Genomic DNA, 25,070 nt, shown 5'->3' on the forward strand with positions numbered 1-25,070 from the left:
AGATCCAATATCTCCTATCTACTCCAGCCCAGAGTGCGTTTAGAGCATGTAGCTGGCATCATTGGCTGGCCAGTTGCACACAACAATGGAGAGCTGCTAGATGTGCTTGCCAAGCTGGGCAATCAGGAAAAGCCATTTCAAAAATTCGCAGGGTTTTAAAGGAGGGGGCAGATGGGCTTGTGGTTTCTGTGAGCTCTGGGAAGTGAAGTTCATGACTGTAAACAGAGCGGCCAGTGTCAGGCATCGTGGAACAGCTGCTGACGGATGATTAGGGTCAACATAGGTAATGCAGTGTCTACACTTGGACTGCATTGACTTCAGTACATCAACCATAGCTCATTGCTGTTTGGGCAGGGAGTGTTACTGCATCACCACAGTGAGGTTCTTATGTTGGAGAGAGACAAATTTTAAATATAGACACGTGCACAACTAGGTCAACGCAAGGCAGCTTATGTCAACCAAACTTTGTGGTATAGACCAGGTCTAACCCTACTTATGTTTAGACACGCAGATTGAGTCTAGGCAAAATTTTGGTCCCCCGTCTTCTTTCTCCTATTTGAAAATACACTTGATGCTCATACCTTGAGGTCTGAAAGCTTGTGTATTAAAAATTAACTTTTGGTCCCCCATAGAGTATTGCATTAGCTCTCCTGCCAATTGTATTTTGTTATTCCTGTGTCTTTATATGAGATTTATAACTGAAATGATTGACACCCCTGGTCATTAGAGATCTGATCAAACTTTTGTAGGAACTGAGGTGTTCATGCCAACGTCATATCTCAATTCCAGTTTAGCTAAGTATCTTCTATGAATCTAAAAATCCCTTGCAATTTCAGTTGGGTACAGTATTCTTAATTTCCTGTCTCTAAAAGGTCTCATAGGGTCACTGTATTCTGTTAAGCGGCTGTTATGTTTTTCCCCCAAAGGCAACTACATTTGGTTGAAGAGATTCCCCTGTATGTTTGTGTATAATAGATAATAGGCCTGAATTTTAATGCTCTGATTCCTATGTGTTAGCAGAAGTGTTTTCTGAATAAGAACACTGCAGAATCAAGCTCATAATTTGTCGAGTACTTTAAGTGCTTCAAGATGAAAGTGCTATAAAAATGTGTGGGTTTTTTCATTTGTTTTCTAACACAGCTTTCTCTCATGTTGAGTTCTAAATGCATATGTCTTAGCTTCCACTGGTGTGTTCTGTTGTTTTGGTGACTTCAAAATTAGGCTTGCACATGAGTGGAGGGGAAAAGAAGCTGGCTTTGTTGATGGTAATAGGAAATTTAGAAATCTTACAGAGGTATTCTAAAACAGAGTGGTTGTACTGTAAGGGGGAAGGAAGAAAGGAGGGAGATGGTGGTGGTTACATAGCAAATAAGACTCTTTATGATGGTATTGTTTGTAAAATTTGGCCAAGTAGATGGAGAATAAAATTAGCAATCCAAATTCTGTAGTTATTCATGGAAAACTCTCATCGATTTAACATAAGGACTGAGTCAGAGGTACAGGCTTTGGCTAGCACTTATCAAGCTGAAGAATAAGACCTTGACCCAAGAACTCGCATTTAAGCATGCCCCATTTGTAGGACTAGCTATTAGCTGAAAACTGACCACAGTCAAGTTGAATAAAGACTTTTGGTTCCCTCCAGTCCTGCCACATCTAGATGTTAAACATCTAAGTTCAAGGAACAGGAAGAGGTTTCTGGTTGAGAGCTGCTGGAGCGACAAACAATGGGGAGAAAGATGCATTTGCATATATGCTCCTCTCAAGCATTTCAGTCTGTTTCCGTGTTTCCGGTGGTGAGACACAAGACTTGCTTTCCCACTGAAAACTGGGGAATGCAACTGCAGCATTTTGGAATGGATTTAACTTTAATCCTGGGTACCTGCTATTCCTTATTTTACATAAGGTACACTTCAGTCTCTTTTATCATTTCACCTTAGTTAATGTAAATTGTATCAGTTACATGACTACTACTATTGAAACAGAAGATAAGATCAGAGATAAAATTAAAGAATTAGACTTTTGAATCAGCGAGCAAGATTTTTTTTGGTCAAGGTGCCACAAACATCTGAAAGAATAAGCAAAGTTTTTTTCCAGCTTTGAGAGCAGAATGTTCAGACTTACCCCTGTATTACATTGTAAGAACAGCACACAGGCATGAAAAGCCAGCTAAACCTAAGCCATCTATCACACATCTTTTACCTGGTCCTCTGGTGATGTAGCCACTTTCTCCATTTCTCCTTTGCCAGTTTCCCTCTGGCTAAACTAAGCTCTGCCCTTTCCAGGGTAACAGAAGTCCAAACTGACAATTTTATTTTTGACAAAAGAATTCAGTGAAAATAATTCACTTCCTCATCATGTTCCTTCTTAAAATGTTGGTGAAAAATGGTACTGTTTTTTGATCAGCTGTAGACTAGAGCCTTATTTAAAGGTCAGTGCACCCTGTTACAGCATCTAATTACAATTTTCAACATAGGGCACCTAACAAAAAGATTTTTCTAGGTCTGAAGGTCTAAACTTGAGAGCATGGTCTGGCCCTAACCAGGGGCACAGGAAACAGATCTTATTTTCAGCATCCGCACACCATGATGCCATGTCTTAGTGGGGCAACTAAATGAGTTCACGGATACTCACATAGATTCTATTTTTATTTCTATTAGGTATGGGTTCTCAATAAGGGAGAAAAAATGTTACTATGGAGAAAATGTATCTGGTCTGCTAGATGAGGCTAGTTTTCTGAAAGACTACATTAAGCCATTTCAGGCTCCCAATAGTTGTGTGTAATACCCTAATAAATAAAATGAATCAAATAGCATGGCTTCTCCCATATGCACATCTACAGTAATGGCACATATACTAAATATTGGCTTTAAACTGGACCTGACTGACTGACTAGATTGTTGGCTGTTCAGCAGTTAAAGCATTCTGGGTATGTTTACATGTAGCTTTGCTAACATGTCTAATTTGGTCAGTTTTCAACCAACTTAAATGGCTTGTGTAATACATTGGAAATTTAGGCCAGTCTTTGGGTGTGATGTGGAATAGTGACACATTCCATCTTGCTTCAAATGAGATTGTAATCTCTTTGGGTCAGGGGCCATCTCTTCCTGTGTGTTTATACAGTGTCTATCACAATGAGGCCTCAATCCTTGATGATACATTTGCATGCTACTGCAGTGCAAGTAGTAAATCATAGTGCTTGAAAACCCACTGAGAGTAGTGCTAATAAATTCATTTCAGCATCTGAAAATCAGGCTCCATTGACTGTAAGTAATACTTTATTTTCCATATATGGAGACACTTTAAAACAGACAGTAGCTTTTTAGGGAGGTCAGATTTGGTTCCTGACAGTCTTGTCAGTGTCCCTTTAAGGTGATGCTCTGTCATTGGAGTTTGACATGGTACCCCTTATCGCTTAAAGTGTTTGTTCCATTGCTTTTGTAGGTTTGAGTCATAAATTTAAAGTTATCTTAGTCTTTATCTGGCAAATTTCCTTATTAATAGAAGTTAGTTCATTGTATAAATCTATAATAAACAAATTTGTACTGGCTCCAATGTAAGTCCAGGGATAAACCTCGTGAATTCTTAGTGATGGGATCCAATAAAAATATAACTTAATGGAAAATTCTCGCATATGGTACCAATACAAATATAGTCAACACAGTAGATACTGTGAAATATTTGTCTGCCCCCACACAAAAAAAGTTCTACTATATAAGCTATAAATGCTCCTTGAATTGTTCATGGTTTTAATGTGGTTTTGAAGTGAAGCATATCTTACAAATACTTTTTGCATAAAACCACAAATGTCCTATATGGCAGTTACACTTAAGAGCTAATCCACTCACTGCTGGGGGCATCTATATACTTAGCAATAAATAGACTGCAGAACAATGTAAGTTTATGGGAACTCTTGATGCATCAATATCTTCAGTAAATTTGCACAGACCCAGGAAGCTTAAAGAGAATAGTATGGAAAAGTACATCCTCCTCTTGTACATTTCCAGGCATCTTTAAATTAATATACAGAAGTAAAAATAAGGCCAGACTAATGGAAAAAGAGCTTTAGCTCTAATTAGGTCTCACAAGCCATAGGCTCAAGGCTGGATGAAGGCAACTCAGTGTTTTATGCATAGCATGGAGCTGCTCTCCTGGGGCTCTGTTCTTATGCTATCACTTCAGTGATAATAGAAGGTGATGAGTGCACAGTACATACAAGCAGTAGCACACAGAACTCTTGCAGAGCACTCCCCAGTACAAACTATGCATGACTTCCTGCTGGGCAAGCCCCAGAAGGAGATAGACACTGACTCAGTGGTAAGTTAACTCTTTCAGATGAAAGATTGTCCAGATACTAACATATTCTAACATCCCCTCCATTCCGTCCCCTTAGGGAATGCGTGGCAGAGCTACCTCTAGGGAACTCAAGCCTTCTATGCGCTGCTATTCCTGGTTTTCAGGAGAGTCAGTCTCCACTCCCACAGATGCACAGTCTGTGGGAGTTACTGTAGGGCTCTTCCATGGCCATTAAAAGGTGAAAAGGGGGTGAGGCTTAGGAGTGCTGGCAAAAGAGACTTAACTTTCCTAGTCTCATTCACATCAGGGTTATAAACAGTTAATTTCCCAATCAGGTGACAGGATCTTTATCCACTGACTCCAGTGGCTACTCTTACACTGTTTTTCTTAAAACCTCTGCTTTTAAATCCAGGCTGCATTAGGTCCCAATCCTACACCCACCAATGTCAATAGCAGCACTCCCACTGCCTTCAGTGGGTGTAGGATCAAGCCTTTAGTTACCATCAGTGAAACCCTAGCCCCACTAAAGTCAATGGCAAAACTCCAAGGGACTCAATGGAGCAAGGATTTCACCCCCATTATTCTAATTGCCTCTCCAGGCCTAAGAGATGAAATTAGAACATACATTTTTTAAAAAAACAAACCTCTTTTAAAAGTTCTGTTTTCATACATAGTTATGCCGTGCTGCTAAGGTCCAATATCTCTGGAACGTTATCATAGACTTTAAGGTCAGAAGGGACCATTATGATCATCTAGTCTGACCTCCTGCACAACGCAGGCCACAGAATCTCACCCACCTATTCTTCTATCAAACCTATGTCTGAGCCATTGAAGTCCTCAAATCATGGTTTAAAGACTTCTGGGACTCCAAGCAAATATTGTGTGTCCCATTGGAAATCTGGCCATCTCCTCTTTCCAAAAGCTTAATGCTCCTCTTTCTATCTATGAAACATTGTGATATATTAAAGCTTAAACCTATCTCTGGTACAAGATTGTACATTGTCTGTCTGGGGCCTCAAGCCAGTGTAATTTTGGGGGCAAACTCCACCTTTGGGGGAAAAGGAAACATTTCTCCAGGATTTATTTTTTAAAGGCAGGTGTTGGCAGCTGCTCAGCAGTTTGGAATGTTAGAAGTAGCCCTGGTGAAGATGGAGTAGTGGGCAGTGTGCTGGTGGTGATATATTTAGTGGGCATAGTGCATAGGAGGAGACCATAAGCACCTGACCAATACAATGTATCACATGGCTCTGTAGTTCTTTGCACAGTAATGGGCTTGATTCACCCCTGTAGATGCAGAATTTACAATCTCCATTGTCTGTCGAGGCAGCTGCATCCACAGAACCACAGCTACCCTTTCTTGGAGATTATATTTAGAGCAGATCCCATCACTAAAGAATGCATGATTGTTATCCTGGGGCTTCTGCTCTGATGTACTGCCCTAGGAGCCACAGAAGCTTATTTCATGCTTCTCTGAGGAGCTACCCATACTAGGATAAAAAGTGAATTTAAAAAAAAAAAAAAACATTACCTAACAGGTTTTAAAAGCCTAGTGAAGACAAGGCAAATTGCATTTTAACAGGTGTTAGAAGCACGTGTTCATGCTGATGTGTTAGTATCTTTTATCCTGGTGTAGGCTGGCCCTATTATAGACTGACACTACACCCACACCCCAGGATGGCTTTGTCCACTTTCTAAGCTGTGCTTGCCTGCTCTGCCCTCCACAGCACCCACCCGCCTGGTTCCACTGGCTAACCCTAGAAGAGAATCGAGCACAGTGTGTGGCTGTGGGTATGCAGTATAATATGAAGAGGATTTGATCCAATACCCTGGCTCCATTGAGAATCTGAACCAGAATCAAATTTTACAGATGGATCTAGTTCTTTAATGGGCTGAACCAAAACACTGGGAACATACCCCTGAACTCTTTTGGGAGGGATGGTCAGAAACCAGCCTACCTATTTGTCTGGTCCTTTCTGGGGGGCTACTGGGCTTTCCATGTTCTCTCTCAATGTTTCCAGAACCAGGAAGCAGTGCAGGGGGATTACATGGAAACAAATCTACCCTTATTTACACCAAATCAAGTACAACCATAAAGAATGCCCAGGAAGGCAGGGAAGTGTCACCAGCCTGTCAGTCTCCTAGTTTCTCTTTCCCAGTCTCCCCGTGTGTGTGAGTCAGAGTGAGTGCCGAGGGGGAGAGACACACTCTGCCTTTGAATTAGCCAACCGGCTGACCAGGAGTTACCCGCCCCCTTGCCCCCTCCTTCCCCTCCTAGGCTCTGGCACTCGGGAGGCTGCTGGCTGGCGGCCCTTAAGCATTCACCCCCCGCCTCCTTCCCTGTACTGCAATCCCCCTGTCCACACAGCACTGATACAACCAGCGGAGAGCAGGGGCCGCCCAATTCCTGGCGCTTGCAGCCCGGACCCCTTCTTCCCCAGACAAGCCTGGACAGACAGCACCTCTCCCATCACCGGAACAAAATTACAGCAGTGAGCTAGCAAGGTCATCAAACAAGTCAACTTCATCTTCCTCACCTACGGACACTGACTGCGCGACCCGGCAGTGAGAGGCGAGCCTCTCAAGTTTTGTAAAACCAGATTCCCCCCCAAGAAAAGAAAAAGCAACTTTCCCCACTCCTCTCTTTGTATGACCCTTCCCGAGCCCTGATGGAAATTGTTCATGCTCAAGTGGATAGCCTCGCTCAAGTGTGTTTGAAGGGAACCAAAGTTGCTTTTCTTTATTCGGCTCTCTCCTTGCAAGTAGTTGCTGTCATTCTTGTTTAGAGGAGAGACAGGCTCTGCCTGGAGAAGGAATATGCACCTTGGGCTTTGTTGTGGAAAACCTGGTTACCTGGTAAGTGGATGCTGCCATAGGAACTTTGCTTGCAGGCGCACGCACACAAAAGTAAACGCTGACCTACCATCAAACAAAGCTAAGAGACGCACGTTAGCAAAAACACCACGGCAGCAGCAGCAATCCTGTGGAGTCTAAACTGTTTTGTATACACACTTTCCCCCTCTCCTTCTCCATGGGGAAGTGTATTTCAGAGGGAAAGGTAGAGTGTGCTTTACTTATCAGCTGAGAGGTGGGCAGAGTACAACTTCCCACAAGGAATCTGAAATGTACCCATGGCTGTATGTATAGTAGAACGACAATGTGTAAAAATGAAAGGGGCGGTGGCTGCTTTAATCTGACCATAGATGGGTGTGAGATTTATTTGCAGGAGGAGGCGAAGGGTTAATTGACAAGAGATGAGGCTCCTGAAATCTTACAGGCAAAGCAAAGGCTTGGTAGTTTGTCAACTAGTAACTAGTGTAAACTTTAGACCTAAGGAGGCTTTAGAGAAAAATAAGAACCGGGTGAATGAAAGACGTGAGGAATGCTGTCTCATAAATACTGTGTATGTATATGCAGGCAATTAAGTCTTCATTAGTTATAGTTTATTTTAAGTGTAGTTGTAATATATATTCGTTGTTTTATAGTGTGTGAGTGTGTGTGTGTAAATATACATACTGGAGTTGGGGTATGTACACACACCCAACAATTATAGGTAAGATCCTTCAACGCTCTGTTTTTGTCAGCTCTCCAGCAAACATGCTTTTACATTTTATTCATGCCTCGTGTCAAATATTATTCCCATGTCTCATTCCCACTGTAAGGGACTTTATCCTGGTTCTCAGCTCCAGTCCTCTAAATTATCTGGTGTTTTTCTGCCTTTGGAAAGCATGAGTCTGCAGCAATCTTCTCTCAATGTTTGTTTGTTTGTTTGTTTAAATCTTGTGGTGAAATTACTTCGAAGTTACTCACTTAACTGAGAAGTCTGCTGTAGAGAGAGAGAGAGAAATAGCAATGTCTGGAAAGTTGGTACAAGTATTCTCTGGCTCCTGGGGATTTGTCATCGTGTCGATGATTAAGCCGAGACTTAATACCTTGAGGAGGAAATTTTGAACTCTGGAAAGAAAATGACTGTTTGATGCTCTCCTCTGCGTTTGTTTGCGGGCAGAGAATAGAGTAAAGCACTGGGGAGATATTGACACTGCAAATATCTCATAATTACGCTTTGGCAGCTGACCGGTACCTGTACGATCTCCACATAGATGGTGCATTTAATAGATACCTATTGGCAGGGGTCGGCTAATTTTCTCTAAGCACATGTCAGTTTCTGCTGTACTGAAATGCCGTATTCAGAGCACCGCAGAGAGGACAGTAGATAAGGGACTCTCGCAGCCTGGTTGAGAAGCCCGTGGTGGCCCCAGCGGTGAGAAATCCACCTGAGCGGTCGTGTCAGTTTACCAGGGCGCCTTCCCTCCTTTAAACCAGGAGCGCGTTCAAGGCTGAGCCCAGGTATCTGGTGCGCTCGCTCGGTAGCCAGTGCTGCTGCTAGGGGGCCGCGGGTGGGGAGCTGACCACAGGCAGCGTGGCTGCAGATCTGCTTCTACCCTCCCCGCTGCAGTCTCGGGAGCTCGGGATAGTCCCCGTGCCCAGCCATTAGCCGAGGGCACTGCCCTTCCCCTCCAGCAGGGGACAGTGAGAGCCAGGGGGTTCCTGTCCCCCTCCAGCAGGGAGGAGAGGGAGCTGGGGAAGGGTCTCACTGCAGCCAGGGTTGGTGCTGGTATTTCAGCTGCAAACCAGAGCCAAGGGGTGAACAGCTTCAGTGGGCACCCCATTGCACCAATGCTTTTAGGAAAGGAAGGGGGCTGCAGCTGGTCAAAATAGATGGACAGGTTTATTTGGGAGCTTTTGTGAATGCTCTCCTGAAAAAATGTTGTCAAAATCATGAAAAGCTTCTCCCAGCTCTCCTTAGAGCCAAATTCTGCCCCTTCCACACTGTGGTTTCTCTCCAGATGGTAGAAATCTTCCCCTTTAAAAACAAAACAAAACAACAACTCTGCGTTTTCTGTAGTCCAGATGCAACCACAAGTGTCACTCACATCAAAGAAATGCCACAGAGCCGTTTAATGCTCACCAAAGTGACAGCTTAATCTTCAGGCCTTTTTGTGTCACTGGTACTTTCTGTTTGTTAAACTTTGCTAAGTTGTCATTTCTGTTCCAGACTTCAACTGGATATTTTTTTCCTTCTCCTCTGAGACACTAAGATAGTTTCTGACCTTGTTGGAAACTGTTAACTCTTTAATTAAAAGCTTTGGAAAGAGAACATGAGAGAGGCTGTATCTCCACTGCTGTTTTTCTTAATATTTCTCACCATTGCATTAGCTACAGTGGGAGATCCAGTGTAGAGGGGGTGCCAATGGTGCCTGTGAGTCTATCACCCTGTCATCTAAGCCTGTTCTGAGTAGGGTAGATAACATGGGTGGCAAAAACATACACAGCTGCTGCTGTCCTTTCTGCACTGGAGTTCACCATAGCTAGCTTGGGTGGTTGGCAATGGAAGACTGGGGTGGGGGGCGGTAGTGGAGACAAGCTAATGGGACTGTGAATGGGGAGTATAGACTTTTCACATGAGTATGGATTTGCAAGACTGGGCTTGGGGTTGTTGACTTCTCCACATCACAGATCCACAGTCTGCTCACTACAAGTGTGTTTGGAATTAGGGGTCTGACATAGTTCTGCTTAAAACTGACTTGATAAGTTTTCAAACGTGGCTGTAATTAGCACAATGGGTGTTCTCATGTGAAAAGGGCGTTAGAGAATAATGCCCTCTGTGGGTTCGTGTACTTTCTTCAGTACTTTGTTTTATTTCTTGTAATGATTATATCTGTTTAGATGGAGTCTGAAAGTTAAGAGGCCAGATTTTATTCAGGTACCTCAGCGTAAATTTACTCCAGGGATAGACTCTGAGTTATTTCAGATTCATACTAGTGTGAATGAAAGAATTCTGCTCTGGGAGATTTAAAATAATTTTTATTCAAATTAATGCTTAACTGAATTAACATGGTTTAAAAGTCACTTGTTGTTGTAATGGGTAAGTTACAGCCATTTAAGGAGGAAAAATGTGGATTTCAGTCTTTAATAGTGACTTAATAGCAATACCATTGTGTGATCCTTGAACTAGAGCCAGATAACCCTAGAAAGGGCTTTATCCTGACCTCCAATTCACAACACACATCCTCATATATTAAGGAAAATCAGCTTCTAAGTTTGGGCCTACTCTAGGCTAAATCTTGTCCCTAGCAGCATCTGTGACACAGAAACTGCAGGAGCCCGCACGGCCCACTTGGATTCTGCAGCTTCTGATGCTTCAGAGGAAGAAACCAAAAATTGGAGGCAGACATGTAGCACTTAGTGGCATCCAATCCCTCTCCTCAGGGTGAGTCCAGGATTTTACCCAAGTGACTCATCAGGCCTTGGAGATGATGTGAAGGAGGGTACTGACTTTTCACCATTTCAATGGGGGTAATGTGTATGGGTTTCTGACTGACTGATGGCTGTGAAAGACTGATTGAGGCCATATTATCTGAATACCTCTTATGGCTGACAACTTCAAACTAAAATGGACAGTCAAGAAGCAAACAGGGAAACCTGTAGGGTGAAGAACAGTGTTATTGTCAGAGGGGAAGCTTTGCCTACCAATTTGAGTGGCCATCATGACAGCCCCGTTCCCTTCCAACACCCCCTTACCCAAACATAATTGAGTGGTGGTGTTTTTTTAAAAACCTGTGCAGAAAAGATAGTAGGGAGAGAGTCTGGAGGAAGGCTGGTTTGTAAGTGGTGATGAGGAGCTTAGGGAAGGGATGCTGGAAGGCTGCATTCCTACAAGGGCAGAGGTTTATGGTTGTGGTGTGTTATCTGAAGTATATGCTGGTTTTGCCAGTAGTGAGGTGTGTGTCTCTGGGTGGAGGAGTAGATAATAAGGACTGTTTGATGCCTTCACTTTCAGTCTTCTTGCTTTTGTGGCTTTGTGTTAGGTAATGTTATGTGCAGAGCAATATAAACTCACACATCATGTAGTGGTTTTGTATCTTAATACTTTTGTCAAGAAATCTTTGGTTAATAATACTTATTATCCTAGTTTGTTGAGATGCAATGCAAAAAATGCATAACATAAGATTAAAAGTCTGAATATCTCCAGAGAGAAGACACTTCAGAAAAAATCAGTCTTTTTTCTGAGTATCTTCCAAACAATGTTATCTAGAGTACTCAAACAAAACTACTATTGACTTTGTTGGGATTTTTTCCTTAATAGGGATTATAGGATGAAATTGTACAGGTGAGATTTTCAGACCCTCAGCATTGGTCTAACTCTACTTCTGTTGAAGTCAATGAGTTTTATCTTCCCAGAGGACTATCCTCAATGTATTTATACTGTGTATGCGTACCGTAGTAGGGGCATAGATATTTGTGAATTCATCTTTTGTTTCTCTTTATGAAGGAATTGATTCAGTTTTTCCAGTCCCGCAGCTTGAATTTAACTCATACTATGTGGTTTAGTGAGAGAGTAGACTCGTGAGTCAGACATGTGCATTTTGAGTAACTGTTGTCATGTTGTTAGTAACAATGATGTCAGCTAAATAAAATATAGTTTTAAAAATAGTGAGCCTAATCATGCTTCTGCAGACATCAGTGGGAGGAAGAATAGACCCAAGAATGGACTTTACCCATTTTTAAATGTTATTTTCAAACTATAAACAAAATAAAATGATCATGTTTATATCACATATCTGATGATGTTACAGTAAAGCAAAATCTGGCCAATAAATTAATACAATCTCAGGACAGTTTTCATTTTATTGGTAATATTTTTGTGTTTCTAAATTCTGAACTGGTAAGTTGATTGAAGCTATTACATTTGATACATTTGTATTTACATGTTTCAGTTATAATTTTGTATTCCATAATTTCTTTTTTGCAGTATACTTACATTTTCCATGATTAATATGGTTAGAAGGATTTTTTTTAAAACTATGTTATGGGGTGGTTATGGGTCTGATTCAACAGTCAGTTACTATTCAGCAAAACGTTTAAGCATGCACTTAACTTTCAGCATGTGCTTAAGTCCCATTGACTTGTAGTTAAGCACATGTTTTAGTGGTTCGCTGAGTAGGGATGGTCTTAAGCACACATTTAAATGCTCTGCTGAACTGGAGCCTGTGTGAGTAATAGGCATGACTGAAATATTGTTAAATGATAAAAATCAGTGGGATATTATAATACTTGACTATAATCTATCTGGATGGACAGACTAAACTGTAGAGGGAGAGGAGTAGCACTATATATAAAAGATTCCATAGAATCTAGTCAGATAATATTTCTAAGTGATAAAGACCATACAGTAGAATGTGTATGGATATAAATCTGAAGCCACATACAAATAATAGCAGAGTTATGCAATCATAGAAATGTGGGGCTAAAAGGGACCTTGAGAAGTCATCAAGTCCAGCCTCCTGTACTGAGTCAGGACCAAGTAAATCTAGATCATCCCTGACAGATGTTTGCCCAGCCTGTTCTTAAAAACCTCCAGTGACGGGGATACCACACCTTTGCTTGGAAGCCTTTTCCAGAGCTTGACTACCTTTATAGTTAGAAAGTTTTTCCTAATATCTAACCTAATTCTCCCTTGCTGCAGATTAAGCCCATTACTTCTTGTCCTCGCTTCAGTGGACATGGAGAACAATTGATCACTGTCCTCTTTTTAATATTTGAAGACAGTTATCAGCTCCCACCCTCAGTTGTCTTGTTTCAAGACTAAACATGCCCAGTTTTTTTATCCTTTCGTCAGAGGCTTCCTGATCAGAAGAGGGATACTGTATGCATAATATTGAGGGAGATCAAAGAGCAATTAAAGCATTATCTATATGGTTAATGGAACCAAAATAGCAATATTTGTTGTACTTTACATCCTTAGTTGTTTCGGTTTAAGTCTCTGTGTGGACACTCTTATTTTTGTATAACAGTGCTTTTATAGCAATATAACTTAAGTTGTTTCCTTATCAGTTTAACAAAATCAATGTAAAGACACCGAAATAAGAGAGTGTGCGCGCCGACTTAAACTGAAATGATGAAGAGTGTGAATTCTGACTGATATAGCTCCGTTGATTTAATTTGCCATGTACACAGGCACTAAATGTAATAAAACTAGCAAAGGATGACTTCAGCTACAGATGTAAATTGGTCAAATATCACAATGGGGCAAGGTTTAGAGAAGCAGTTTCTCAGCTGCATAAATGGTGGCTTCCTGGAACACTGATTTGAGTGCACACAAGGGTACTCCTCCAAGTTAGCCTGAAGTGACAGACAGGAGTTGGTCCAAAATATAACACTTGTTGACTGACTGTGTAATAATAACCCCAATAAAATTAATTTCACCATCGCTGAGAGAAGTCATAACAAAATCTAGGCCAGTGGATTTACCAATGAGGAAGGGAATTAAAAATACCCTACAGTAAAAACTACAGCAATTAAAATCCTTATGTTTGGCATGGAGGCTACAAAAGTATATGTAAACAGTCACAGAAGTCATGCACACCGTTAACCAAAAAAATAAGTAGGATGGGCTGGAGGAAAAAACAAATGACAACAACAAAACCCCCACCAGGGCTAAATGGCGTAGTTCAGGAAATTTTTTAAACCAAACAGGTATTTTGCAGAAAACAGAAATCCAGGCCTAGTGAAGCCAATAGAATGCAGCATAAACTATGCCAGGTAAAGTGTAAGATGGAAATGATGGTGAACAGGGAATTTAAAGAGCAAATAGCCAAAGACACAAAAGCATTCTCAAAGTATATCAAAATCAGGAAACCTATAAGAGAATCAGTGGGTCTGCTAGGTTAGCTGGGCGTAAAGGGGAGAAAGGGTACTAGCCTGGGACTCAGGAGACCCATGTTCAGTTTCCTGCTCTGCCAAATATTTCCTCTGTAACCTTGGGCAAATCAGTTAGTCTTTCTGTGCGTCAATTCCCCATGTGTCAAATGGGCATAATAGCACTTTCCTACCTCACAGGGATGTTGTGAGGATAAATACATTAAAGATTGTGAGGCAGTCAGATACTACGGTCTTGGGGGGCAGGTAAGTACCTGTAACAGAAATATGGGGAAACTAAGGAAGAAATTGCAGAGAAGCTAAATGACTTATCTGCAATTGCTTTCACCACAGAGGATATGGGGGACTTCTGCAAGTGTTGTAAATTTGCTGCAGTTCAAAATATAACTTATGTGTATGTATGAAAAAGGAAAAAGAGGCAGAGATGGTGAAAAGTAAATTAGATTTTTAAAAATTGGCTTATTTTGGAAAATTTAAGGTGTTTTTAGTTGCACAGATAATTGATAATTATATTTTAAAATATATATTTATTTTGACAGTGTCTCTTTAATATTGTTGACTAATGGGTGTATTTTCTTCCATGCACATAAATTTCAATCAGTACTAAAAGAAGTTACACATGCCTCTGAAGTGAACACATCAACTTAAGTATAATTGAAATGAATTAATTATATTGGTACAATGGTTAGCTTGAAATCCAGTGAAGTATAGTAAATTCCTTTTGTAAGTGTGAAAAACAGTAACAGGTGATAAAAGTATGACAAAAATAAATCCAAGTATTGCATCTTATTGTAGCATACAGTATTACAGAAAAAATAACAAGGAAATCAGAGTATTAAAAACACATTGAATATATTGACCTGGATTTGATAGGGCCCTTTAGGTATATATATTGTATAGAAATATTCTTCTGTCAATTAATCTAAATACACTGTTGCTGAACAAAACTAATAAATCTGTCATGTATAATCTCCTCTTTATTATGTTTGCACTTTTCTAATGTAGTTAAAAATTATAGACAAGAATGATTTTGACTTGCTGCTGATTTATACTGCTGTAGTGTACAGCCTTGCCAACAACATGACAGCTTTTTGTTTATAAGTTCTTTTCTAAAGAGCCAGTCACCTGTGTTAGGGCAAAGTACATTCTGCTTACTAAAATGAACCTTGGGAATCTAAGAACATTCAGCTCTGTCTGTCCTTGGTTGAATTGCAAAATGTGATTTATGCTGCAGCCATGCATGAAAATAAATGATATTGCTTTTTAACCAATGTTTTCTAATTTACATTCTTGTAATATAAAAAATAACAATGAAAAATAAGGGGAATAGGATTAGATCCATTGTTATCGAATAACAAACTGAAATATGTGTATGCGTGTGTGTATATATGTATGTGTCTAATTGATATATATTAAACATTATATATATAAAATACACACACGCACTTGATCTTCATGGTGCTGAGCACTAGGGTCCCAATTCATCAAAGCAGTTAAATGTATGTTTAGTTTTTTTGGACAGAACAGGGCCATAGTGCTTTGACCTTGTAGAATTGAAGTTCTTAACTCTAAGCATGTGAGTAGAGTAGTCTGTGATGGCTCTCTGGGTACCTGGCACTGAGAGTCACCTTATTACCCCTGCCTCCAGCATGAGGGAGTTTTGCTAGTGGTAACTGGGTGTTAGCTCCCTGACATCACTAGCTTTCAGCCACTCAAACACTCTTCTGTGGGCTATGCCACCCTGCAAGGGCGGCTCTAGGCACCAGCGCACCAAGTGCATGCCTGGGGTGGCAAGCTGCGGGGGGCGGCCTGTGGGTCGCTGTGAGGGCGGCAGTCAGGCTGCCTTCGGCGGCATGCCTGCGGGAGGTCCGCCGGTCCCACGGCTTTGGCGGCAATTCGGCGACGGGTACGCCGAAGGCGCGGGACCGGCGGACCTCCCGCAGGCATGCCGCCGAATCCGCGTTACCAGCGGACCTCCTGCAGGCATGCCGCCGAAGCCTGCCTCACTGCCATGCTTGGGGCGGCAAAATACATAGAGCTGCTCCTGCCACCCTGTCTCTGTCTTCCAGATTAACAAGAGATGCATCCGAGTCCCCGAGTTCCCTTGAAGTGTTCCCCTGTGATATCTAGCTCCTGACACTGCTACTCACAGAAATCCCAGATCCTCTGCCCCCAAAGGAGCAATGTGCCCCAGTTTACTGGTCGAACTTTAAATCACCATTTCTGTATAAGACACCTCACTTATGAGCACTTATACTAAAACAAAAATAGCTTTATTTTAGAAAGAGTAGAGATTCAACTAGAAACAAAACAGAGTGGTAGAAACAAATGGTTACAATACAAAACAAAATCATAAAACGTGAACCTGGGTCTACCCTTACTAACGGTTACCTTTCCTATCTAATAAAGTAGTTTTCTCTCCAAAGTTCAGTCTGTTGCAGAACTGGTTGACTTTACAGGACACAGGATCCAAACTTTCATGAAAACACCCTTGCTCCACAAGAGATTTCCTCAGTGAATGAATACAGAGTGTCTCTTCCCACTCTGTGATATACTGAAACAGTCTTTTGTCTCTGGGAGATCCCATATCTATTGAAACATTCCTCGCCCCCCGCTTTTTTTTTTTTTTTTTTCCAGCTGGTTTTGATTGTTTGCAGTTGTCTCTGATGGGTTTCCATGGATAGTCTTGGGATGGAGTAAGACTAGACAATTAGTCTTGCATTATACCACCAGCTAACCAAAGAGTGGTAACAACTCCATTCTGTCTGAATGGGTCATCACCAAAAAAATATTATCCCATAGTGACTAACTTTTACTCCAAGACCATAAAGCATACTTTCAATATAGTTACATTATTCCTTAAATCAGAGGTGGGCAAACTATGGCCCGTGGGCCACATCCGGCCCGCGGGACCCTGCTGCCCAGCCCCTGAGCTCCTGGCCCGGGAGGCTAGCCCCCGGCTCCTCCCCTGCTGTTCCACCTCCCCTGCAGCCTCAGGTCACTGCGCTGCTGGCGCAATGCTCTGGGCGACAGCACAGCTGCAGAGTCGCAGCCTGACCTGGTGCTCTATGCTGTGCCATGGCGTGGCTGGCTCCAGCCGGGCGGCATGGCTGCCTGTCCTGCTGCTCTGGGCGGTGCAGCTGTAGCGCCGCCAGCCATAGGTGCTCCAGGCAGCACGGTAAGGGGGCAGGGAGTGGAGGGGGGTAGATAGACGGTAGGGGAGTTTGGGGTGGTGGTCAGGGGGCGAGGTGTGTGGATGGGGTGGTTGGGGGGGGAACAGAGGGGTTGAATGGGGTGGGGGGGCAGTCAGGAAGAAGAGGGGGGTTGGATGGGGCTGCAGGGGGCAATCAGGGGCCGGGGTTCCGGGGGTGGCCAGGGGACAGGGGTGGTTGGATGGGGCAGAGGTCCCAGGGGGCAGTCTGGAATGAGAGGAGGGGTTGGATGGGTTGGTGGGGGGCAGTCAGGGATGGAGCATCTGGAGGTGGTCAGGGGACAGGGAGTGGGGGGTAGATGAGGCAGGAGTCCCAGGGAGGCTGTCAGAGGGTGGGAAGCAGGGGGGGTCAGTTAGGGGGCGGGGCCGGGCCACACCTGGTTGTTCGGGGAGGCATAGCCTCCCCTAACTGGCCCTCCATACAATTTTGGAAATCCGATGTGGCCCTCAGGCCAAAAAGTTTGCCACCCCGCCTTAAATATTACCTGTACATACATCTTGCAATGATAATGAGTCTTCATAAGTTATGGGTTTTCTGTAGATACTTCACTTTATGAATAAATACCCTGCAAGACATGTGTTTGGTGTAGTGAGTTTGTCAGGTACGAGACGAGTTGTTTGCAAAGAACAGGGGGCCCTTTGTCAAGTGGCCTCTGTGTCACGTAGCGTTATGGACTTCAATCATGAACTGTCTGGCCCTGTGTCCATTGGTTTCAGTGGGGCTACTCATGTGTTTAAGTGTTTTGCTGGATCAGGGCCAGGGTTCTTAGTCTTTTGCAAGATAGAGTCCTGTGTGTCTGGATGAATATAAACGTGTGTAATTTGAGCCTCAGTTTTGTGTGTGCAAACTGCAATTGTGCAGAACAGTTAGCTAGGTATCTAAGTCCTGAGTCAGCAGAACACTTAAGCATGTTCTTTAAATTTAAACACCTGAATCTGGTGGTTAAAATTAAGCATGTGCTTAAATGTTTTGCTGAACTGGGACCCAAATTATCCCATTTGTGTGATATCTTTAACCACCTGATTTGCATCCACAAATGCTGCTTCTGTTCACAGATCTGATTGTGTCTGTATACGTGAACATTCATAAAAATGTAAGTGGAAAAATAATCTGGGAAAAACTTGCACAATTAAAAGGCTGCCTTTGAAAATTTGGCTCTACACTTTATTAGGACATTACAAATAATCTGAATCTATAAGATTTACATCTTGATCCATCTTTGCAATGATTGCAATTATTTTTATGAACTTGGCACAGTAGAGCACTCTTACAGTATTTTTCCTAGTGGAGTCACATGCTGTGTAGTAGAGAAAAAACTCTCTGCGATCAGGTCTGCTGTGGTTTCTGACCTTTAGAATGTCAACTGGCATCTCTTTCATGTCTTATATGTGTCTGAATATTGCTTGGCTGCTGTGTTTTGGTTTTCAGCACCTTTTTAATCAACAGAGTGAAGAGCTGGCAGAATGGGATAGTGGTGCTCATCCTGATGATGACTTCCACTCAGCAGTTGCTTTTCACTCCAGGCTGACTTCCTTGACTTGCTCAGCATTCACTCTCTTTCATGGCTAGTTTATCTAGTCTGAAGACAGCTGACCTTATTGTAAACTTCTGCTTTTGAAGGGGCAGGCTTTCTTATTACAATTCTGAGTCATCATTTAGCTTTGTCCTCTCTCTTTGATTGCCTGTATATTGCTCATACTTTGCTGCTCACAAACAATATTTTTTCATATAGTTAAATATTGTGCACAGTCCTGTCATCATATATTATTTACTACAGTGTAAAATATTTTTATTTATGTATTTTTAACAGGCTTAATCACTATGGATAACATACTGACCTTGGCCTGATGTCATTGATATCTGTGGATTTGTATTAACACCTTTTGATCATTGCAACTCCTTGACAATGAATGGGAGGTCATGCAGTATGAGCCATCGGACCTCGGGTACTCCCCATGGTCCTGGGATGATCAACGGACAGCAAATTCCACCTATCAGAGTTCATGCAGGAACACCCTGCCCATCTTCAAATAGCAGTACTCCAGGCCCAGCTATTGGAAACTTGTCTACCAGCCTCCACTTGAAGATGCCCCTTGGAGGCGGAGTAGCTCCTCAGAGCAACATCACTGATAGTACCATCCACCTCCCTGCTTTAAGTCCCAGGAGACAAGTGGTTACAAATGGGAAGCCTTTATTCCAAGTCCCACAGCCTCCAGGGCTGCCAGCACCACAGTCTTTAAAACCGAAGCAGCAGGAGTTTGGGAACACCTTCTCCCCAAGCACAATTAAAGGTAGGAGCGATTTTCTAATGTTACTAGTAATATTTTTCTGATTATGATCCTTCCTTTGCTGCTATCTCATGTTTAACAGTATTGGACAAAAATTTAAATAGTTCATAGTTTGATTATTACCACAGGAGTTGCAATATCTAGTGATTGCCCAAAATTGTTGTGTAAAAAATGCCAGTGAGCATGTAATCAATGTTTTCTGACTTTGCTTTGCTACTGCAACGTCTTAGATCAACAAGTCCAGGTAGTAATTTTATTTGCTTTTGTAGCAAAGTTGTGCAAGTGCTACAGGAAAAATTCTATAGTGGATATAAGAGCACAGCCTCGTGTCAATGACTAACAACTGCTCATTGATGGAAGCAGCAATGTTGTCGATGTTTTTGAAGTAAGGGTGCTGCACAGTATGTAAAGCTCTTTAGATACTTTGAAGGGCTACTGGCCACCGAGCACCCTTCAACCAGGACTTACTGATTGGGAACCATTTTATGCATCATTCTAACTAGTGACGCAAACCTCACAAGGTGTGGAGTTCAGTTCTGTTTGGATAGGCATTTGCTACTTCAGAGGCTTATCTGAAGTACATGAAGCTCTGGAGTCTGCAAAACAAGGCTGGAACTGGGGATTTGATTCAGGTTGGAAATAGTGAGTACCATTTTTAGGTATTTTGGCACCTCCCCTTCCAGTCCTGGAAATGCAGAGAATTCCAGATTGAATGAAGGAAAAAAGTTAAACTTTTTCAAACATCAGGAAAAGTTTTTGGTCTGAGTGAAAATTTGGGGGGTGGGGTGGGGTATCCTGTTTATTCCAAGTTTGCTTCAGCTGTCTCTTTCTTTTCACAACTTTAAGTATGTGGCTGCAGTATTTGAGGGGTTTCTTGATTTTAATTAATATGCCATGTCTACATCTGCTCATAACAGGCATATTGGGCATACTGGATTTTTTTAAAAAACTTTCCCTGCTCTTTTAAATAAGAGATAAAGTGGGTTGAAAAGTCAGGATCTTTTCTTTGGCATGGAAGGAAAAGCAGAATGTTTTGGGCTACCTGGTATGTGAATTGCTTTTAGTAAAGTTATATATATAGGTATTGGTGCTGAAGTCAAGAAAAGAAAACAGTAACAATCTACATTAAAAGATGCTTGCTCAAGGTACTAGTAGTTCTATAAAGGGAACATTTCTATTTTGTAATTATGTTGCAAAAGTTCAAACGGAAATGTTATTCAAAATGGTACTCACCTTCTGTTCTATTAAGAGGAATGTTTTGTAATGCATTTGTGTATGGTAAGAATCCATAACATAAAGTTTTTTTCTTATTCTCTGGATAAGAAAGGCAAGTCTGAACAGGCACTATTGTATGTCTCTTACTTTAGTTAAGTATTACCTTACTTCATTTGTGGCACTGATTGCATAATATGGCTACAAGTACAGTGTTAAGGCATCTAATAAAGAAAATATGGGACATCGTGGGATTTTTCAGTACATAAAAATATTACGAAATAGAATTTATTGTTAAATATGTGTATTTAACAGCACTTTGTGAACAATCAGTTTCACTTATTTATTTTTTTTAATCTACCCACGCTCTTCAAAAGGATATTCACTAGTAACCGCATCAGCAAAGCTGAAAGTGACACTTAAGAGGCAGCAGGCAGGAGTGGGCTGAGAGAAATGGATTAGGGCAGGAAGGAAGAGAAGTGGGCCTGGGCCTGTTTGGTATTGCTTTGAGGCCTGCCTAAAAGACCATTTGAAATATCAACAGGGAGTAGAAAAGTCTTATAATTAAAATAAATAATAATTACCAAAACTCCAGGATATATTATTTAAAGGGAGATCTCTCAGGAAAGTAAATTTGAAAAATGTACCATTTTCACATAATCAAGTTGACAACGTCCCTGTAAAGTGTAGTTATGCTCAGAAAAATGACTCAGTACAAATGGCATGTCATTACATAACATATCTGCTACCTAAGTCTTTTTCAGTTGATTGCTGTTTACTTTTCTGGCAAAAATAAATATTTTCTATATTTTTACTCCTCTTATCCCTATATTTACATAGTCAACAGTTATGTGAAAATAACCTGGATTTTGTTTTGGTCTGTATATCAGCTGTAGAATTGTTATCTAAGTTACACTTGCAGACTTTTTATGAATGGTGATAATGCAAGAACCAAAAATAAACAAGCGTGACTTTTATATCCCATGGTGAGATTGTAACACTGGAACTTAGAAAAAAACCTTTCCATTTGAAAATGTCATAAAGTTGATCCTGAAATCATTGTGTGACCATAATCATGAAACCCACAATACTGTTTTTAGAGTTACTTGTCAGCATATAACCATACTGCAAGATTAGCCAATAATTTGCAACAGAATATTGTGTTTTCTATTTGAGAAGGAATTACCTCCACAGCTAACCATAACATAGTAGGATTTTAAAGGTAAGATCTCAGTAAAAAATTTATATTTGGGAATAGGGAGACTATTTTTATGCTTCAGTTCTGCCTCTTATGCTGTGTGTTAATTTCACATCCTGCATGTAAACTCCTGTCTAGAAACCTCTGTATCAGAAATGTAATTAATGCTCTTACATCTACTCTGTAACCTTCTTGGAGAAGGAGCTATCTTTATTCTATTGGTAAAGCATCATATTTGTCTATGGCACTGTTTGTGGATGTTCAAAATGCTGCTGCAAAGATCATTCTCCTGGAACATCTCTATGACCATCTCACCCCCTTCTTTGCATCCCTCCATGGGCTGCCCCTTCTCCATTGCAACAAGCACAAACTACTTGTTTGCACTTTTGAGGCCTATAGCCCCAACCCACTTATTGTCTCTTACACAGTATTGAGATATTAACTGTCATCTTCATTCCACAAATGATGCCAGTCTTGACTGCCCGTTTTTATAATATTCTTACAAGCATCTCCATGCTTTCACCCATGCTTCCCCTAATGCATGGGAGGAGCTCATAGTAAATACTGAAAAAGACACCTCATTATCCTCCTTCGAATCCATCCTTAAAACTATGGATGTTTTCAGTGATGCCTCCAAAAATCTCGATAATGATTAGGCAGTTAGTTTGCGGTGACCACTGTTGTCATGCTGACCAGTGTCAACTCATTGTTTCCTTGGGTTCCTCCACTCTGTTTTAGTTATCCACCTTTTGTCTGTAGTCTTACACTTAGATTGCAAATGCTTCAGGGTAGGAACAGCCTCTTTGTTGCATGTTTGTATGATAGTAGCACCTAAAGATGCATATTAGGGTCTAAATCAAAGCCCATTGACTTCAGTGGGCTTTGGATAAAGCCCGTAGTATTTTTATTGTAGTGACAGTTTTTGAACTAGAAGGAAATATACACATAGTTTATCACCAGCCCAATTCAAAGCACCGTCAAGACACTAAGAAAATAGCTCAGAAGGAACACAAAGAATGTGGTCATACCACCACAGCTCTGAATAGCGTCATGGTTTTCTTTGGTCTGACAATTTTTATAATTTTTTGTTAGAGAATTTTATTAGAGAATAATGAATTTGAAGAGTAAAGTGACATAAAGGCCTATTCTGGGTAGGATTTTCAAAAGTGTTCAGCTTTCAGGACTATCTCTAATGCCACTGAGTAGTAAAAGCTCCCACTGACTAATAAAAACAGAGTTAGGCCAACACTTAGTGTTTTTTGAAAATGCTCGCCAATGAACTTGGTTAGATGATGAGAAACAGGAGTCTTAATATTCAAAACAGTGAGGGGATTTAGTTTACGCATCTTCCATTAGAATTAACCCCTGGCCAGCTTTGAAAATCTCAACTAGATACTTAATTTTTGTTGTTAACTTGGGCAAACCCAGGGCCTGCACCACTGAAGACAATGATAAAACTTCCCCTTATCTTAATGGAAACTCAGTATCAAGCCCTCTGTCTTTAAACTCCAACAGCATCCGCCTTTTACTAATAAGTGGTTGATGTAGTCATGGCTAAGACTTTCAGCAGCTCTGAAAACCAAGAGTCACTCACAGCTCACTGAAAGCAGCATTTAGGGCACAAACAGTGCTTCATTGTGGGACAAACAAGTAAAAGAACTAGCTGTACACAGTGCTGCTTGAAGGAGTTCAATTTTCGTAAGTTCCATGCTTGGAACCTCCTGTTCTTGGAGTCCCACTGGGCTTACAGTCGTCAGAATGAGGTGGTATGTGAGCCCTATTCTGGCCTGGTAAACAGACCTGTGTCTTTAAGGGGATAGTCTTATCTTTTCATGTTCCAAACTACAATTTCACAAGGACTCAAACTCAACAATGCCTCAATAAAATTATTGAGAAGATGTGAAGGTGAGACAGAAATCTTCTTAGTCATGAATTTGCGCATTGATGCACTCAGATATCACGTGGCAAAAAATAAAAATCTCTCTGAAAATGATGAATATTTAAAGAAAGGGTCTATAACGTCAAATGACTTTGCAGTTTTTCCTGCAATGCTGGTGAGAACTTTGCCGATTACAAATTTAGGGCTGGATTTTCCAGTCCAGTAAGGCCAGCACAAAGTGGCCTTAAAGCAGCAAAAGATGGCCAATGGAGAATTCTCCCCAAGCAGGGAAACTCTTTGCTGGCATACAGTTGATGGAGGTGGCTGCTCTGCTGCTACACCATCCACCCCTCCTATACCCAGTGTAAGAGGAAAGAGGGGGTGCATAAGGGGCGTGGCATGGGCAGGACAAGAAGGGGAGTGAGTGTGTCAGAGTGGTGTTCTAATCTACTACATCCAGTCCTCTAGGGATCTTATGCCAATGGCATAATTTTGAGCTGCCAGTTTTATTTGCCTGCTGACGCGTCAGGTTCGGCTGATCGCGGCCCCCACTGGCCGTGGTTCGCCGTCCCGGGCCAATGGGGGCGGCGAGAAGCCGCGGCCAGCACATCGCTTGCCTGCGCCGCCTCTCGCCGCCCCCATTGGCCCGGGACAGCGAACCGCGGCCAGTGGGGGCCATGATCGGCCAAACCTGCCACGTCAGCAGGTAAATAAAACTGGCTCGGCCCGCCAGCGTGCTTACCTTGGCGAGCTGCATGCCGAACATTGCCGACCCCTGATCTACAGTATTTTATTTGAAAATAAAAGGGATATGGTGCCTGGGGAAAGTACAAAGCTTTTAAAGGAAATGTTACTCTGAAAGAGCATGTGTCAGTTATCGAAAATGTATTAAATCATAGCAAACAAGGCTTTGGAATCACCTACAACCATTTTCTTTCCTATTTTCTTCTCCTTCGGCCACATGCTATCTTTATTCAATCAGGGAACTGACAAATGATTGATGTTCTCCATTCCTTGAAAGCCACCTATACAATGCTGGATGAACCAGTCCCAGCAACAAACAAAAAACGGCAACAGGAATACCAGCTCAGACAGTGTGTGGGTGCGTTCATGCACTGATTTTGCAGGTGTAGCTGAAATGATTTGGGAACCTGTGAACATCACAAGTCGTCAACATGGCAGTGGAGCAAAACCTGGGGTGCACTGTAAATTAGACATGGGGGACCTCTGTTGCTCGAAACCTTGTGTCACCATTTAAACCAGTGCCGAGG

General features: G+C 41.8%; 1 protein-coding gene across 1 annotated transcript in view; it reads left to right on the forward strand.

The window, feature by feature from the left end:
- The first annotated feature begins 6,588 nt into the window (after positions 1 to 6,588).
- Positions 6,589 to 25,070, forward strand: part of GLIS3 (GLIS family zinc finger 3) — a 237,873-nt gene continuing 219,391 nt past the window's right edge. Inside the window, exons 1-2 of the mRNA XM_034774451.1 lie at positions 6,589 to 7,146; positions 19,033 to 19,513. Of these exons, the coding sequence (XP_034630342.1) occupies positions 19,129 to 19,513 (385 nt within the window). The 5' untranslated portion in view covers positions 6,589 to 7,146; positions 19,033 to 19,128. The remainder of the gene's footprint in view (positions 7,147 to 19,032; positions 19,514 to 25,070) is intronic.

The sequence above is a fragment of the Trachemys scripta genome, chromosome 6 (assembly GCF_013100865.1).
Source record: "Trachemys scripta elegans isolate TJP31775 chromosome 6, CAS_Tse_1.0, whole genome shotgun sequence".
In the NCBI taxonomy this organism is placed as follows: domain Eukaryota; kingdom Metazoa; phylum Chordata; order Testudines; family Emydidae; genus Trachemys; species Trachemys scripta.